The sequence below is a fragment of the Rattus norvegicus genome, chromosome 8 (genome assembly GCF_036323735.1).
Source record: "Rattus norvegicus strain BN/NHsdMcwi chromosome 8, GRCr8, whole genome shotgun sequence".
NCBI classification, from domain to species: Eukaryota; Metazoa; Chordata; class Mammalia; order Rodentia; family Muridae; genus Rattus; species Rattus norvegicus.
In genome coordinates this window covers 53,525,413-53,542,084 of record NC_086026.1, presented here as the reverse complement: position 1 = coordinate 53,542,084, position 16,672 = coordinate 53,525,413, and the positions used below count along the sequence as shown (strand labels likewise).

Here is a 16,672-nt window from a genome sequence, read left to right as displayed (position 1 = left end):
TTTATTTACATAGGCCACACCCAAAATGACTTTGGAGGAAGTGTCTTGCAACCCAGGCTGTCTTGTCACTTACTATATAGTCCCCGCTCCTGGAAACTGACCTCAAGTTTATGGTCTTCCTTCCTGCCTCCACTTCCCCAGCCTTGGGAGTACAAGTGTGCATGCGTCATCACGCCAAGCTGAATGTGGTGGCTGGCTTTATTTTGTTTTTGTTTTCTGAGGGGAGGTCTTACTGTGCAACCTTGGGTGGCTTAGGACTCCCCATGTAGACCAGATTGGCCTTAAACTCAGAGATCCACCTGCCACTTCCTCCTGAGTGCTAGGAGTAAAGTTATGTGCTGCTGTTCATGGCATTTTTGGTTCTTTTTTTTTTTTTCTTTTCTTTTTTTTCAGAGCTGGGGACTGTTCATGGCATTTTTAAATACCTACTGAGTTTCCCTCACTGGATTATGTGACTGTGACTTGTTCATAAAAATGAAGAAATGGGCATAACTGTTCTTCCTCACTGGGTAGTGTAGAACACAGAGTAGAAAGCACGAATAAAATATACCATAATAAGGGCAGTCAATTCTCAAGGAAGGGACTGTCCCCGTTGAAAACACAAGAATGGCTAGGAAGGCAGTTACACAATTAGAAGTGGGAAGTGGAGACTTTCATTCAGGGGAAAACAAGTGGAAACCATGGGAAGTAAAAGGAGGCACAGTGTGTGTGGTAGTGAAACTTAAATTTGTGGCTGAGGTACAGGAAATAGGTCCAAGACTCAAGATTTGTGGTAGGCAGAGCCCAGATGTTGGTATTTGGAAATTCTCCATTTTGTTTTGGGCCATTATACCGAAGGCAACAGAATGCCTCTGGATATTTTACACAGGGTGCTGACTTGATCAGGTCTGTTTTTGCTCAAGATCAGTTTGCTGAGCTCTGTGAAGGATGTCTTGTAAACAAATTGAGCACTGGGACATGTTAAATGACTGTGGAATTCTGAGATGGGCGTCATTCTCGAATAGAATTGAAGTGATCAAGTGTTTAAGAAAGCAGAATCCTGGGCTGGGGTTGTGTGGCTGTTGGTAGAGTGCTCCATTGAATGAATGCCCCACTATCATTTAAACTTGATGAAGTGCCATATTGGGCAGCAAATACAGATGGGTCTCTGTGAGTTCAAGGTCAATCTGGGGTACATAAAACAGAGAAGACCAAGAAAATCAAAGAAGGTGGGATCCCAGTGCGAACAATCCAGCTAACTGAACCACGGATGCTGTGAAGACTGACCGGGCTAAGCTAAGCGCATGCCCAGTAGGTGGTTGGCGCGGAGTTTGCGCAGTAGTGGGAATTCAAGCCTCAAAGCTTCCCGCCTGCGCACAGTCAGGAGCAGGCCCAACCCACTTTTGAAGGTGACGCTAACATTATCCACATCCGGTCGAACCTCACTGTACCCCTTGGGACTGGACGCTCTCTCCGGAACGATTCCCGCCTCTTCCGTGTTTTGGTGCGCACGGTTCTGTCAGACGCAGCGGCCATTGGCTGTCGGTCGACTCGAGAGCAGCGATTGGCTGTCGCTTGTCGTCGCTCAAACGCCTCAGGGTATATGGTGTGAGGTGGGTGGGGCGCTGGGCAGCCCAGCGGCGCTGGCAGGTGAGTAAGGGCTTGCATCTCTGGTACCTTGGTGGTTACAGTGGCTCTCTGGAGCCTGCGGAAGGCCTGGCTTCCTGGAGCGCTCGGTGTAATGTCCGAGTCGGCTCTTAGCCTCGGCGCTCTCGGTCTGGCGGCCGCTACGGCTGGACTCGGTTGGCGCCACGCTTGACGCTGCTGATTCCGGGAAGCCCTCCGGTCTGGGCTCACGGAGTTGGGCTACTTCCTCCTCCGAGTTTTAGCTATCCTCGGAAGCTTGGCCCCGGCCTCAGCGCCCAGGCAAGCTTGCCCACGGGCCTTTTTGTGTCCCGATCGCTCTCGTGCGCTTTGTTTTGGTTGCCGTGTCCAGCCGTCAGAACCTGGCCTGTGAGTCCTTGTTTAGGACCTGGGCCTTCTGGATTATGGCTCGGAGTTCATTGGTGCCTAGCGATACAGTATACTCTTAATATTTGTTGATGGGACGATTTTGTACTTTGACTATTGATGAAATGTCAGGTAGGGATCCTGTGGGTTGGATGCTCCCCAACCCCCGAATTAGCTCTCAGAAACAAGGATACGTGAAGCTAACCCTTATTGAGCCTCAGTAGTGCTCTTAAGCGCATGGGCTAAGTAATTTAAGATGACAAAATTAAGGAGTTTCATTTTATTTTTCTTCTTCATCGATCTGATCTCTTCAGACAGATACACCTTTACACATAATGTGATGGCTTTTTTTTTTTTTTTTTTTTTGAGGCCATCTTAATTTTGTAGCTCTGGCTGACCTGAAATTCTCAAGAGATCTTGTCTCAAAGGCTGGCACCACCACCCTTACCCCACTTACCCCACCACTCTATTTTAAAAATTAGTGGTGTGAGCATGTGTGAGTGAATGCTGGGGGGGGGGTGTTCGGGGGGAGGCACATGCACACCAAGTTGTGCAGGTGGAAGGGCAGGTACAACTTTGTAGAGTGGATTCTTTTCCCCTTGATGATTAGATTATATTCTTAAAAATATTTAGTAAAGCATAGACATAGAAGATAGAGCATAAACAGGGTTCCTTCAGTCAAATAGAATCTACATTTTAACATGAAAGGTGTAAAGCATTGGGTAGGCAAAGACAAATTATGGCATTGAAAGCCTGGTGAGAGACTTAACAACATAATTGAGTAAGGAGTAGAGTGCTTTTGCTCATATGTAGGCTATATGGAGTAAGGATATGGACTTTGGGCTCAGCTTCAGGTTATGAGGTCTAAATGGTGCCTGCCTCAGTTTTACCAATTACACAATGCAAATAAAATGCTTAATATGAGACTAGAGGAGGCTCAGGCAGTAAAGTGCTTGTTTCACAAACATCAGGAGGCCCTCGGTTTGATTGCCAGAGCCCACATTAAAAAAAACTCCAATGGCTGGGAGCTGTGACACAGGCATTTAATCCTCTCATCTGGGAAACAGAGATGGGCGGGTCAAGGCCAGCTTGGTCTGCATAGACAAGACAGCCAGAGAGACCCTATCTTGTAAAAAGGCCAGGGAGTGCTTGTAATCCTGTTGTTGGGAAGTAGACAGGAGGATCCTTGCTGCTCCCTGGTAGGTCAGCTTCAGGGCAAGGAGAAACTACCAAAAGCAAACAAAGCCCTCAGGTGGTTGATTCTTGAGGAACCACAGAGCTCTCCCTACTGACTTCCAAACACACACACACACTTCTTACCATGGCTTAGTGTGATGGCACAAACCTGTAATCCCGGCTACTTGGGTGTCTGAGGCAGGAGGATTGTAGCACACTACAGTGTGAGTTTAAGGCCCGCCTGTGCCACTTAGGGAAACCCTGTCCCAGACACTATGTATAGGTTGCTTCCTTAGTATCAAAAATAATATTTTTGTGAGGGCTTTTCAAAAAAACTTGATCACTTTGTTCTTTCCTACGCAATGGTGTTTTTCATGAGAGTATTGGATCCCCTGGAATTGGAATTACAGACAGTTGTAAGCCACCATGTGGTTGCTGGGAATTGAACACAGGTCTTCTGGAAGAGCAGCCAGTGCTCTTAACCACTGAGTCATCTCTCCAGTCCCTTGAGATTTATTTTTACTTTAATGTGCATGGGTGTTTTACCTGCATGAATGTCTGCATCACATGCCTGCAATGCCCTCGGAGCAGAAGAGGGTGTTGCATCCCCTGGAACTGACATTATAGATGGTTGTGAGCAGCCATATGGTTGTTGGGACTTTCACCTAGGTCCCCTAGAACAGTAGTCTGGGCTCCTAACCAGAGTCATGTCTAGCTCCATTCAACAGAATAGTATTGTATCTGACATATTCCAGACAAAAGTTTTGTTTTCCCCATTTTGGCCAAGACTGCACATGTAGTAGGTGGTAGGCAGTGGAATCTGGGTTTTGACTTTGTTGCCTCTCTTTGAAACTGAGCATTGTTCTGTCTCCCATGGGAATATGCTCTGAAGCTATATGAGAAAATGTCTGTTAAAGTCCTTAGCTTCTCAGTATTATTCTCTCTTCCCAGGAAACCAGACAGATTCTTGAGAAAGTGCTGGTCCATCTCTACTGAAAAAAGCCATGAGATACTGAAAAGTACCTGCTGGCTCTCGGTGGGCTGCTCGCCTGCACTGGAACACAGTCTTACAGCTCTGCATTTCTTCCTCTTCTTCTGGGCCAAAGGCCATGTCACCTCCTGGAAAAGTTCCCCGGAAGGAGAACCTGGGGCTCCAGTGTGAGTGGGGGTCCTGCTCCTTTGTGTGCTCAGCCATGGAGGAGTTCTTCGACCATGTCACTCAGCACCTGCAGCAGCACATACATGGCTCTAAGGAGGAGGAAGAAGAGGAGGATCTGCTAGGTAAGGGACAGGAAAGAGCTCAAGGCAGTGTGTTCTGAAAGAGCAAAAGGACAGTTGAGAAAACTATCTTTCCCCTCCCCCTCCCCCTCCTCTTCTTCTTCTTCCTCCTCCTTCTCCTCCTTCCCCTTCCTTCCTCCCCCTTCTTTTTTTTTTCAAGACAGGATTTCTCTGTGTAGCCCTAGTTGTCTTGGAATTCATTTTGTAGACCAGGCTAGCCTCTGAGGTCCACTTGCCTCTGCCTCTCAGTGCTAGGATTGAAGGCATGCACACCACACCTGGCTTTTTTTTTTTTTTTTTTTTTTTGGTTCTTTTTTTCGGAGCTGGGGACCGAACCCAGGTTTTTTTTTTTTTTTTAAAGATTTATTCATTTATTTTATATATATAAGTACACTGTTGCTCTCTTCAGACACACCAGAAGAGGGCATCTGATCTTGTTACGGATAGTTGTGAGCCACCATGTGGTTGCTGGGAATTGAACTCAGGACCTCTGGAAGAGCAGTCGGGGCTCTTAACCACTGAGCCATCTCTCCAGCCCAACTAATTTATTTTTTATTTCATGTGCATTGGTGTTTTCCCTGCATTTATGTCTGTGTAAAGGTGTTGGATCTCCAGGAGCTGGAGTTAACAGAAGGTAGTGAACTGCTAGGAATGGAACCCAGGTCCTCTGGAAGAGCAGCCATCTTAACCACTCAGCCATCTCTTGCTTTCTGAGGCTTATTTTCTTAATTATACTTTCTTCATTCATAATATTGTATAGTCATCTCTAGAGAATTCAGTCAACGAGGATGTAAAGAATGATTACCAGGAGAAGGAATTTGATTTTGTGTGTGGGGCGGCACATGCCATGGATCAAGGTGGCGATCACAGGACCACTTGTGGGACAAGGCTCCATGTCATTGGGCTTGGTACAAGTGCCTTTACCTACTAAATCATCTTGCTGGACCTCTTCCCTTAAACCTTCTTTATGGGAGTGGGAACACACATCTACATATTTGGGTGTATGGTGTGTGAACTTAGCATGGTGCGTGTGTAGAGGTCAGAGGACAACTGTGGGAGTCCATCCTTTTCTTCCACTATGTGGGTTCTGGGGATCAAAACTCAGATTATTAGGCTTGGCAGTAAGTGCCTCCCCCTGCTGAGCCATCTCTCTCTCACCCACCTACCCATTTTTATTTCTCTTTTTTGAGACAGGACTCACTTTGAATTCTCAGGTGGCCTAGAGTTCACTCTGTAGAGCATGCTTGCCTTGAATTCATAGAGAACTGAGGGAATTAAAGGTGTCTGCCTGCCTGTGCCTCCAAGTACTGGTAGTAACGGCTTAAGACACCAGGCACAGCTGCCCCTTTCCCTTTGTATTAACTTATTTACATTTTTTGTTTAGATTTATTTATTTTTTAGTTTTATATTTTGCTTTTTGTTTTACATGTCTTGTCTGTATGTGCACCATGAATGTCTGGTGCCTACAGAGGCCAGGGAAGGATGTTGGATTCCCTTGAACTGGAGTTATGAATTGTTATAAGCCATCATGTGGGAACCAAACTCAGGTCCTCTGCAAGAGCAGTAAGTAGTCAGACAGCTAAGCCGTCTCCTGTCCCCATTTACTTCTGAGGCAGATCTCACTAATCCAGGCTAGCCTCATACCCCCCTGAAGTCCTCCTGCTCTAGTCTCCCAAATGCTGGAATTACTAGCATGAGCCAACACATGGTTTGGAGCACATTTATATCATAACTACTCATCCTAGCTAGGAAGATAGTTGAACAGTTTTATCCAGGCTAGTCAGAAGTGCTCCTGTTTCAGTTACTCCTTTCCCTTTCTCTGACAGCTCCTGTAGCCCTGACTGACTTTAAACTTATTATGTAGCTAAGGATGAACTTAGTCTGGATCCTTCTGAGGATGCTGAGACTATACTTACATACCACACCTGTTCGCAAAGTCAATACACAAAAAATGAAATTAAAGAATGGTTTTATTTTCTGAAGTTTCAGCTTTTTAAAATATGCAAATTCCCGCTCAATGTTGAAAATGTGGTACTTAGATGTATGGGAGAAATAGGAAGTGGGCTGGAATGAAGGGAAAAGAGAACTGGAGCGTTAGTGTTGGGAGGCCCTGTCTTCCTCATGGACCATGAGAAACTGAGGAGAGGTGTGTTTGCCAAAGATACCCTAACTCCTCCCTGGATCCCTGTCTCAGGCCTTATACATGCTGTTAACCTCAGCTTAGACTACCGCCCTCTTTACATTGACTCCTAACAGAGGGACTCTAACTTCAGTCAGCATCAAGTTACTTCTGTTTTACAGTTTGTAGCAGGGTCTTACTCTGTAGTCCAGGGTGGCCAGGAAATCATGGCAGTTTGCCAGCCTAATCGTCTTGAGTCCTGGTATTATGGCTAAGAGCCAGCATACCTAGCTCTGGGTAATGTTTGCCTGGTGCCCCACACCTTACCCCATATCCCTTGCCACTAGCTACAGTTATGTAGATGTGGTTACTTAACCTCTGACTGAAAGCCCTGTGAAGACAAAGGCTGGGACTCCTGCCTCCCCATTATGTCCACAATAGCCAATTCAGTTGAAAGTCATTAAGTAAGGTCACGTGGTGGATGAACTCCTGGTTCCTCCCTGGTTAGAGTCCTATTAATGTCTCAAATGGAAAGCTAACTGAGCTTGGAAAGTGTCAGACCATTTCTTCTAAACCTTTCTGCAGAGGAAGAATTCTCCTGCTTGTGGCAGGAGTGTGGCTTTTGCTCTCTGGACAGTTCTGCCGACCTCATCCGCCATGTCTACTTCCACTGCTACCACACCAAGCTGAAACAGTGGGGGCTGCAAGCCTTGCAAAGCCAGGCTGACCTCAGCCCCTGCATCCTGGACTTCCAGAGCCGGAACGTCATCCCTGACACCCCTGACCATTTCCTGTGCCTGTGGGAGCATTGCGAGGTCAGCAGACAGTGACAGACAGAGGGGTTGGAAGGAAGCTGGGGCCTTGACTCAAGATACCTTAACTCTTTCTGGGGTACCTTATATTTCTGAGACTCATGCTAGTATATCCCAGTTATTCTTTTGTAACTGCTTTGTCTTAAAACTTTCCTGTCCCCTCAAGTTAATTTGGGGGAGAGCAAGAATCCCCCCTTTGGACATGGGTGAGAGTCCCTGTAACCACTCAGTCCTCACCCCGAGTTGCCCTGGCACAGAGTGTCTTCGACAATCCTGAGTGGTTCTATCGGCACGTGGATGCGCACAGCCTGTGCTGTGAATACCAAGCTGTCAGCAAGGACAACCATGTGGTGCTGTGTGGCTGGAAAGGTAGGGCCACCCCTCTGCTCTGGCTTCTGCTTAAAACTCTGGAGGTGTAAAGGTCTAGAGGAGCCAGGGATGGGACCAGTTCCTGCAAGACTAAGCAGGCTACTGGCTGGAGAAACTTGGTACCAGAGCCAGGTTGGGGAAGGGTGTTTAGGGATGGAACATGATGGATCTTCCTTCCCAGGCTGTACCTGTACCTTCAAGGACCGGTGTAAGCTTCGAGAACACCTCCGCAGCCACACCCAGGAGAAGGTGGTGGCCTGTCCCACTTGTGGGGGCATGTTTGCCAACAACACCAAGTTCCTAGATCACATCCGTCGGCAGACCTCATTGGATCGTAAGAGGCTGGAGAGGAGAGGGAGAGTGTGGGCTTGAAGTGAGGACGAGGGTATTTTCCCAGGGGAGGTGACTGCTGCTGAGATCTGTACCCTGGCTCTCTTCCTCTTTTGGGATCAGGCACCTCCTAGACTTCACTTAGACAATGTTCAGCACTTACTGTTTTCAGCATCAGTTATCTCAGGAATCCTCACAACAGCCCCATGAGGTAGGCTTCTTATTCCCCTTTTTACAGATGAGGAAACTGAGGCTCAGAGAGCTTAAGTCACTTACCTGAGATCATACAGCTAGTAAGTGGTAAAGCTGGGGCTTTAACTCAGGTCTGGACTCCAGATCCCATCTGTAGCTTCCCTTTGCTCCTTGGGTGGCTCCCTTGTGTTTGGGATGGTTCCCCTCTCCTCTGTCCTTCACTGTTCTCTTCAGTCCCCTTTGTTCTGCCTCCCACCCCAGAGCAGCGTTTCCAGTGCTCCCACTGTTCCAAGAGATTTGCCACAGAGAGGCTCTTGCGTGATCACATGCGGAACCATGGTGAGTAACCTGCGCCCAAGCCTCCCTGCTTTCCTTTCCAGGTCCCATGAGTCCATTGCTCAGAGCCTTTTCTCTGCTTCTCAGTGAATCACTATAAATGCCCTTTGTGTGACATGACCTGCCCACTGCCTTCTTCCCTCCGGAATCACATGCGCTTTCGACACAGTGAAGACCGGCCCTTTAAATGTGACTGTTGTGACTACAGGTAAGGGGATCCTGGGGTACAGAATTCAGGGCTCAAGTTTCAGGGTTTCCTATGCCCCCAACCCCTCCTGATCTCTCTTTGCAGCTGTAAGAATCTGATTGACCTCCGGAAGCACCTGGACACCCACAGCAAGGAGTCAGCCTACAGGTGTGACTTTGAGAACTGCAGTTTCAGTGCCCGATCGCTCAGCTCCGTCAAGTCCCATCACCGCAAAGTGCATGAAGTGAGTGGCTGGTGGGGAAGGGCTGGCAGGAGTATGAGTGAGGAGCTGACCCCATTTCCTCCTCCCTTCTTGTCAGGGAGACTCAGAGCCAAGGTACAAATGTCATGTCTGTGACAAATGCTTCACTCGTGGCAACAACCTCACTGTGCACCTTCGCAAGAAGCACCAGTTCAAGTGGCCCTCAGGACACCCTCGTTTTCGGTGAGTTTAAAAATCGTTCCACACAGATTTCTACACTTCCTTGTTTGTTTATTGTTGTATGAATGGTGGTGGCGGGAGGCAGGGGTGCTCCTGTAGCAGTCGGGGCACGGCTTGGTTTCCTTTATATGGTTCATATATCGAACTCAGCTCATCAGGCAGGCATGGCAAGCATTTTACACCCTGAGCCATCTCACCAGCCAGACAGACTTTAACAAGGGAGAAAAAAAAACACCAAATTTTATGGTATTTTGATACCTACCATCTATGTGTGGTCTCAACCTTAAAAATAGTGTTGGAGCAAAGATTTGGGGCGGGGGGTGCTGTTGTTTGGAGACAGCCCTGGCTGGCCTATTTGTTATGTAGACCAGTCTGGCCTTGAACTCACAGAGGTCCACTTGCCTCTCTGTTTCGGATGAGATGAAAGGTGTGCACCTCTGTGTAGTGCACTCTGTGCAGGGCTGAGACCTCCACTGCAAAGCTTAGCCTCAGACTCAGCAAGTAGTGCCTGAGTTCCTGAGCTGCAGTCAGCGGTAAAGGGCGAGTGAGGCTCTGCCCTCAGCCCCACGGCATTCTCCTAAACGGTGGACACGGCCTTGTTACAGAGCTGATCAGTCTCTGTACTGTGTGGGTGTCAGCATTAGTTTTTCCATTTGGAGTCCTCTCCTCTGAACCTTATTCTACAGATTCCATTAGAAACCTTTTCTTAACCTTCAGTTCTATCACACAGAATCCTAAGATTCTTCCCCATAGCATATTCGTATATTCACCTTCAGTTTCGTCATCCTCTGCTGGTCTACTGTCTCCTCCAGGTACAAGGAGCATGAGGATGGCTACATGCGGCTACAGCTAGTTCGGTATGAGAGTGTGGAGCTGACACAGCAGTTGCTGCAGCAGCTACAAGAAGGATCAGATCCAGGATTGGCACTGAATGAGAGCAGCCTCCAGGGCATCGTTCTAGAAACAGTGCTAGGGGGGCCAGGACCTGAGGAAGAGACAGAAGAAGAAGGTAGGGTTGTTGAGGGGACAGCCCTCTCAGCTTCTCAGGACAACCCCAGTTCTGCCCTCCATATGGTCAGTCAGACAGATGCCCAAGGCCAGCGAGACCTTGTCTACTATGTGCTGTCCGAAGCCCCAGGAGAGCCCCCGCCAGTCTCTGAAGCACCCTCAAGAGAGATGGAAAAGCTTCAAGGGATACCCGAGGAGCCAGACGTCCAGATGGGCTGAGGCTGCAGAGCCTGACCAGTCCTACTCCAGATCTTGGAGTTTGAACCAGGCAGGAAGCAGTGCCCAGCGGGCAGCCTTTGTTCTTGGATGCCTTTAGAAGTGGTGCTGAGAACAGTGTTTCCCCTCTGACTCAGGAGACATCATTCTGTAGACTCTGGGGAGTTTGGATTCACTGAGGAAATCCTACATGTATGTTCTCAGGAGCTGTTACCAGGTTTAAGCATACTCCCTTGGCATGCTAGACAGTGAGTAAATATTTAGTCCACATCCATTCCAATCTCCCATCGACCCAGGGATGAGGGACTGTTCCTTATGAGGGCCGTTTCCTCACTGTAAGTTAAGCATTGAGAACCAGGTGCCATTTCTCTCAAGGTTTCCCTTTACATTCCAGGGACACTTGTTATCTTCAGGGACAGGATTGGGATACTGTGTGTGTGTGACAGTTATTTTTTTGGGAATAAAAGAAACACTTGGGGTGTTACTTATTTCTCAAGTTTGATGGCAATTAACTAAGTAACGGATATAGCTGCCTAGAAGTAGAGCTGGATAGTCAGGCCTCTCCCTTTCGTAACCAGGACGGCTTCTTTAGCTGTCGTGTGCCCATTTAGAGGAGGAGGTCCCTTCCTCTAGGGCATCTTCCACCTCTGTGGAGGGACGCTCCATGTACTTGGCCATGAGCGAATGCTGCAATGTTACAGAATGGATACAAATGGCAGCTGTACTGCACCCTCAGTTCTAATTACAGCCCTGTGCCTCTAGGGTAGGCTGCATTGGAATCTGGAATGGAGGTGGTTCGGGAAGTCACCCCGAGAATGGCAAGTACTCAAGACCAGGAATCAAGCTAGAAAATTGTGTGTCTATATAGTTTCCTAAGAGTGGATCTATTTTGATAAGATTGTATCACATGTATATTCACTTGTTTTTCTGTGTATGTAAGAATACCACAGTCAAGCAGTATCCATGCAGGTAAAAAGAGGGTGACCAATCTTCTGGAACTGGACAGGTGGGTGCTAGAAACTGAGTGTGGATCTTTGCAAGAGCAGCAAGTGCTCTTAACTGCTTAGTTATCTCACCAGCCCCTTTCATTGTGAGCTTGAAGTTGAAATTACTCAAAAGAAGAACCACACCTTTAATTCTAACACTTAGGAGGCAGAGGCAGGCATTGGATTGCTGAGGTTAAGGCCAGTCTGGTCTACAGAATGAGTTCCAGAACAGCCAGGGCTACACGGAGAAACCCTGTCTCAAAAACTTAAAAAAAGTGTAGTATATGTTTCAGTGTGTCTGTGTCCGCAGGAATGTGGTATGTGCAAACTGGCTGGCCAGGGAGCTTAGGAATTTGCCTTTCTCTGCCCCTGCCCAGCACTAGGTTACTTTGATGTAAGTGTTGGGTGTCTGGACTCAGATCCTTGTGCTTGTAGAGCAAGCACTGACCAAGCCGTCCCCATAACCCCTGTTCGGCTATTCCCAAGCACATTCCCTCTCGTTTGCTTCTGTCAGTCCATGAATAAAGGGAATGGGTGCTCTCAGGGACTTTAGATGGCTGCCAGAGAAGGGTTTCTGAACTTCAGCCTCTTCCAGGATGAAGCCTCCTAAACTATCCAGGTGACTATGTCTAACTCCATCTATGCTCAGCAGGATCTTCCTCAACTACTCCTTCTGACTTGGCTCTTCTGTTTTGTAATTGGTAAACAAGGCCCTGACTTTCATTCCCAGCTTTGCTAAAACTATTAAAAAAAAAAAAAAAACAAAAAACAGAAAAACCTTGGATGGTGGTGGTGCAGGCCTTTAATCCCAGCATTTAAAGACTGCTCAAACAAATGGGGCTTTTAAAAGCTGGATCTCTGTGAGTTTGAGGATAGCCTGGTCTATAGAGAGAGTTCCAGGACAGCCAGGACTACATAGAAATCCTGTATTGCAGTGGGAGTTGGGGATAATGAGGACTGTTGCTTTGAGAGGCACAGCTTCAGATATTTTGGTTGTCTTCCTGCCCTGCTTCCTGGGTGCTGGGATTACAAGTATGTACTGCCATACTTAGCTCCCGGTTTCTCACTGTGAAAACTGCCTGTTACAGAGATGTAGTCATACACACCTTAATACCAGCATCCAGGAGAGTCCAGAAGATCTCTTTTTTTTTTTTTTTTTTTTAAAGAATTATTTATTTATTTCAGGTATAGGATACATTGTAGCTGTCTTCAGACACAGCAGAAGAGGGGCATGGAACCCCATTACAGATGGTTGTGAGCCACCATGTGGTTGCTGGGAATTGAACTCAGGACCTCTGGAAGAGCAGCCAGTGCTCTTAACTGCTGAGGCATCTCTCCAGCCCTCCAGCAGATCTCTTGAGTGGTAGGTCAGGCTGGTCTAAGTTCCAGGCAGCCAGGGCTATGCAGAGAAAGACTGTCTCAGATAATACAGGTAAAATTAGTAAAAAAAAAAAAAAAAAAAAAAAAAAGATTTTGCTCTTGTTTCTGCTCTGTTTGCTCTTCCTCCTCCCTCCTCATTTCCCTCTCCCATCTCTCACCATGCTCTCATGGCCAGCCTCAACTCCTCTATTCTCTCCCTGACTTTCTTTATCTTTACTCTCTCAACTCCCCTCCCCATGCCCTGAATAAACTCTAGTCTAGACTTAAAAAAAACAATCTATCAATTCCTATTGAGTCTTTGCTATAGCTTAGGCAGATTACTAAAAACACAAAGATACGAACTTGGGACTTTGCTGCTGGAGGGCCTTGCAAACAGGACAAGAGTGACAGAGAGCCAGAGTCAGAAGAGAGGCTTGGGTGGAGCTCAGGAAGATCCTGCTTATCATGGAAGATGACGGTGGAGATGGTTAGTTAGACATAGTTACATGTAGAAGTTAGGAAAGACGATCCAGGAAGAGGCTTCCTCATAACCAATAACAGAAGGCACCTTAGAAGGATTGCAGCGCAGCGCCTAATTTTCTCATGTGCATACGTAACAAAAATTGAAAATACTGAACCCTAACTTTGAAGGGTTTGGTGCGATGGGGATACAGGGACCCAGGAGTTAGGAACTATGGAGACTGCTTCTGTGGGACAAGTCCACACCCTCAGAAGAGTGCCTGAATATTAAATGAATGAGTAAACTGCTCAGGACTGTAATAAATGGAAAAGCATGATCCTTCCGTGTGTTGTAGCAGGAAGAGGTGAAAAAAAATCATCCCCAGACCATGTTGGGAATTGAACTCTGGTCCTTTAGAGGCAAAAAAGATGAGCCAGAGGGTGTTACAAGACTTCAAGTTCTACTGAGGGAAGGAAGCTAAAGAAACAGTCTTTGGTTAAGATCATGACCTTATAGTATTTACCTAGCAAACCATAAATTCAGTTTCCAGTGGTGATAGTTAATTGTCAATTTGACAATTTTGAATCACCTGGGCAGAGAGTCTCAGAGGGACTGTCTGGATCGGGCTGACCCCTTGTGGGCATGTCTGTGTGGGATTAGCTTGATTGATTATGTTGAGGTAAGAAGACCCACCCACTGTGGGTGGCACCATTTCTTGGGCAGGCAGATCTGTAACGGAGAAACAGCTGAACACTGGTAGGCATGTGTACGTTTGTTCAACTGTGATGTGTGTCACGTTCCTGACCCTTGACTCCCCTATAGTCTGTAACTTGGAATTATGAGCCTTATAAACCCTTTGTCCCTTAATCCCTTAAAGTACTTTGAGCAGGATATTCGTCACAGCAGTAACATATACATGGATTGGAGGGGTGGCTCAGTGGTTAAGGGCACTTGCTGTTCTTCCAGAGGATTTAGGGGCAATTCTGAGCACCCAGTTCCAGGAGATCTGATGCCCTCTACTGGCCTATGTGAGCATGAAACATGCATGTGGTATGCAGATATACATGCAGGGAAAACACTCATACAAAAAAAAATCCTAAAAGAAAGACTTTTATAGAGAACATGACATTCTGCAGTTTTAGAGAACCCCTCACTTCCTATCAAAGGAAGTCACATAGGAGAGAAAAAGGTGGTGCTTCAGGGGCTATGAGTGTAGCTCAGCGGTAGAATAATTGTTTAAATGCTTGAGTTAAATTTATGTCATACCTGGGTGTGATGGTGCCTTTAATCCTGGTAGACCTCTGACTGGTCTACACAATAAATTCCAGGACAGTCAGGGCTACACAGAAATACCCTCTCAAAAAGCTAATGTTGCTATTTTATATTGTATGTTAGTCTCTGTTGCTATAACAAAAAAACCAAACAAACCTATGGGGTATACAAGGCAAAACATTTATTTTTGGCTCATTTTTTAGGGGTCTCAGGTCATGCCTGCAGTCGTCTTTGGGCCTATGGTGAGAAATCATGGTGCAGAGAGAATGTGGGGGAGGGGACTGCTCAGCTGTGGGGGCCCAGGAGCAGGAAGACAGGGACAGATACTCTCTTTAAAAGCAAGACTGTCTCTGAAGATCATCATGCCAGAGTTCAAGAAAGGCCACCATTCCATGTCTGTGTTCAGGAGCCAAGGAAGAGAGGATGAACTTTGCTGCTGTACCATGGAAGGGAGGAAGCTCTCTCCTTTTTGGTCACCTCCTTTCTGTTCTGAACAGCATCTCCCCAATTGTCCAGCAGAGACTCTTATTCTTGACAAATTTAAAATCTTGAATTGAGCCAGCTGGTGGGCAAGAGAGATCACAGTGGACAAAGAATCAGAGTTCTGGAAACAACTGGGCCAGATCCTGAGTCTCCAGTCTAAGTCCTTTCTGGATCCCACAGAACTCCACCACACTCCTTCCCCCCCCCATAAAGCTTACCAACTGTTCACACAAATCCTTGTCTAGAGCAGCCTGTTGCTTAGATTAACGCTTAGCACTAAGCTGAGATGAGAATTATCAACCATTGCTGTGTCTGGTCATAAAAAATCTGCTTCGATGGGGAGGGCTGGGTAAAAATGGGAGGATTCTCTCAGGAAAAAAAGCATAAATCTTAGGGAATAGGGAGAAGATCCATTTGGACATTAAGAAAAGTCTGGGGATGGCTTTATTCTAAGGAAGATGGGGTATCTATATTAAAGCAAAGACCCACTGTAGATACTAAGTCAGAACCTTGCGAGTGGAACCCTGCACGAAGGGTTTGGAGTGAACAGTAAAGTCTGACAACCACTCTTGGTAAATTATGAGGTCTAAGTGTGCAATAAATGTGACTTCTCCTTTGCCAAGAAGTGGGGTATTGTTATGGAGAAAGAAACTGATCCTGAGTCCTGAATAGCATGCCCCCCTTCCCCTGCAACACATCCCCACCCCTACCCAGCCCCCTAGTACTATATGGTTTCTGAGAATCAGAAGGCTGTCCTTGAACTCAGCATCATCCTCACTCAGTGCCAGGACTAGGGCACGTGCTTCCATGCCTGGCCGGTTATGCTGTGTGTTTTACCATCTTTATGATCCTGATGAGGTTTAGAGATGAGGAATCTGCTGAGGAGAAGATCCAGTCAATGGGGTGGGGCTGGAGAAAGATGGTCAACAGACACAAAAAAAGCTTCTGTATGAAGTGCTGGGGGTTGAGCCACCGAATTGTACCCTCAGCCCTGGGAAAACAATTTCTGATGTGTTGTATAACACAGTGGGCTAACTGTGGGTGCCAGTAATTGGATACTTCAAAAAAGCTAGCAGGTTGTATATACCCAACAAAAAGAAGTGGTAAATCTGTAAGGAGATAAGATAATATACCATTATTCCAGTGTGGGGGTTTCAATAAGAATGGCCCCCATAGGCTCATATATTTGAATGCTTAGGAAGTGGCACTGTTTAAGAAAGATTAGGAGGTGTGACCTTGTTGGAAGAAGTGTGTCACTGTGGGTGGGCTTGGAAGTTTCAAAAGGCTCATACCAGGTCCAGAGTGGCTGGCTCCCCCCACCCCCCACCTCTGGTTGTGGATCAGGATGTATCACTCAGCTACTTCTCCAACACCACACCTGCCTGCCTCCCCCTGCCCTTCCCCCATCCCCACCCCCATGCTGTCTGCCATGGTGATAATGGCCTAGGCCTCTGAAACTGTAAGGAAGTCCCCAATTAAATGCTTTCTTTTATAAGTGTTGCCTTGGTCATGGTGTCTCTTCACAGCAATAGAGCAGTGACTAATAAATTTGGTAATATCAGTATATGTACAAGTGCGTTAGAATACTGGGCTGGTGAGCTGTGTATGCTTGGTAGCCTGAATATCTGATCCGATCCTTGGAACCACAATGGAGAAAA

At 46.9% G+C, this 16,672-nt stretch overlaps 1 protein-coding gene across 2 annotated transcripts; it reads left to right on the top strand.

Moving 5' to 3' along the window:
* The first annotated feature begins 983 nt into the window (after nucleotides 1-983).
* Nucleotides 984-16,509, top strand: Hinfp (histone H4 transcription factor). 2 transcript variants are annotated; one of them, XM_002729915.7, is made up of 10 exons: nucleotides 984-1,629; nucleotides 4,117-4,446; nucleotides 7,148-7,377; nucleotides 7,632-7,743; nucleotides 7,925-8,077; nucleotides 8,527-8,604; nucleotides 8,689-8,809; nucleotides 8,894-9,032; nucleotides 9,109-9,233; nucleotides 10,043-16,509. In XM_002729915.7, exons 2-10 carry the CDS (start codon nucleotides 4,275-4,277, stop codon nucleotides 10,455-10,457), a joined length of 1,545 nt encoding a protein of 514 aa, XP_002729961.3. In that variant the 5' UTR covers nucleotides 984-1,629; nucleotides 4,117-4,274; the 3' UTR covers nucleotides 10,458-16,509. The 2 variants fall into 2 exon arrangements, with proteins under 2 accessions (XP_002729961.3, XP_063122452.1); XM_063266382.1 differs by lacking the exons at nucleotides 984-1,629; nucleotides 4,117-4,446; nucleotides 7,148-7,377; nucleotides 7,632-7,743 and adding an exon at nucleotides 8,312-8,366 and having other exon boundaries at nucleotides 7,750-8,077.
* Nucleotides 16,510-16,672: the final 163 nt, after the last annotated feature.

Coding starts and splice junctions, on each gene's coding strand:
- Hinfp (XM_002729915.7), top strand. CDS start 4,275: ATGTCACCTCCTGGAAAAGTTCCCCGGAAGGAGAACCTGGGGCTCCAG. Junction 4,447..7,147: donor AGAAGAGGAGGATCTGCTAG/GTAAGGGACAGG, acceptor ACCTTTCTGCAG/AGGAAGAATTCTCCTGCTTG. Junction 8,078..8,526: donor TCGGCAGACCTCATTGGATC/GTAAGAGGCTGG, acceptor CTCCCACCCCAG/AGCAGCGTTTCCAGTGCTCC.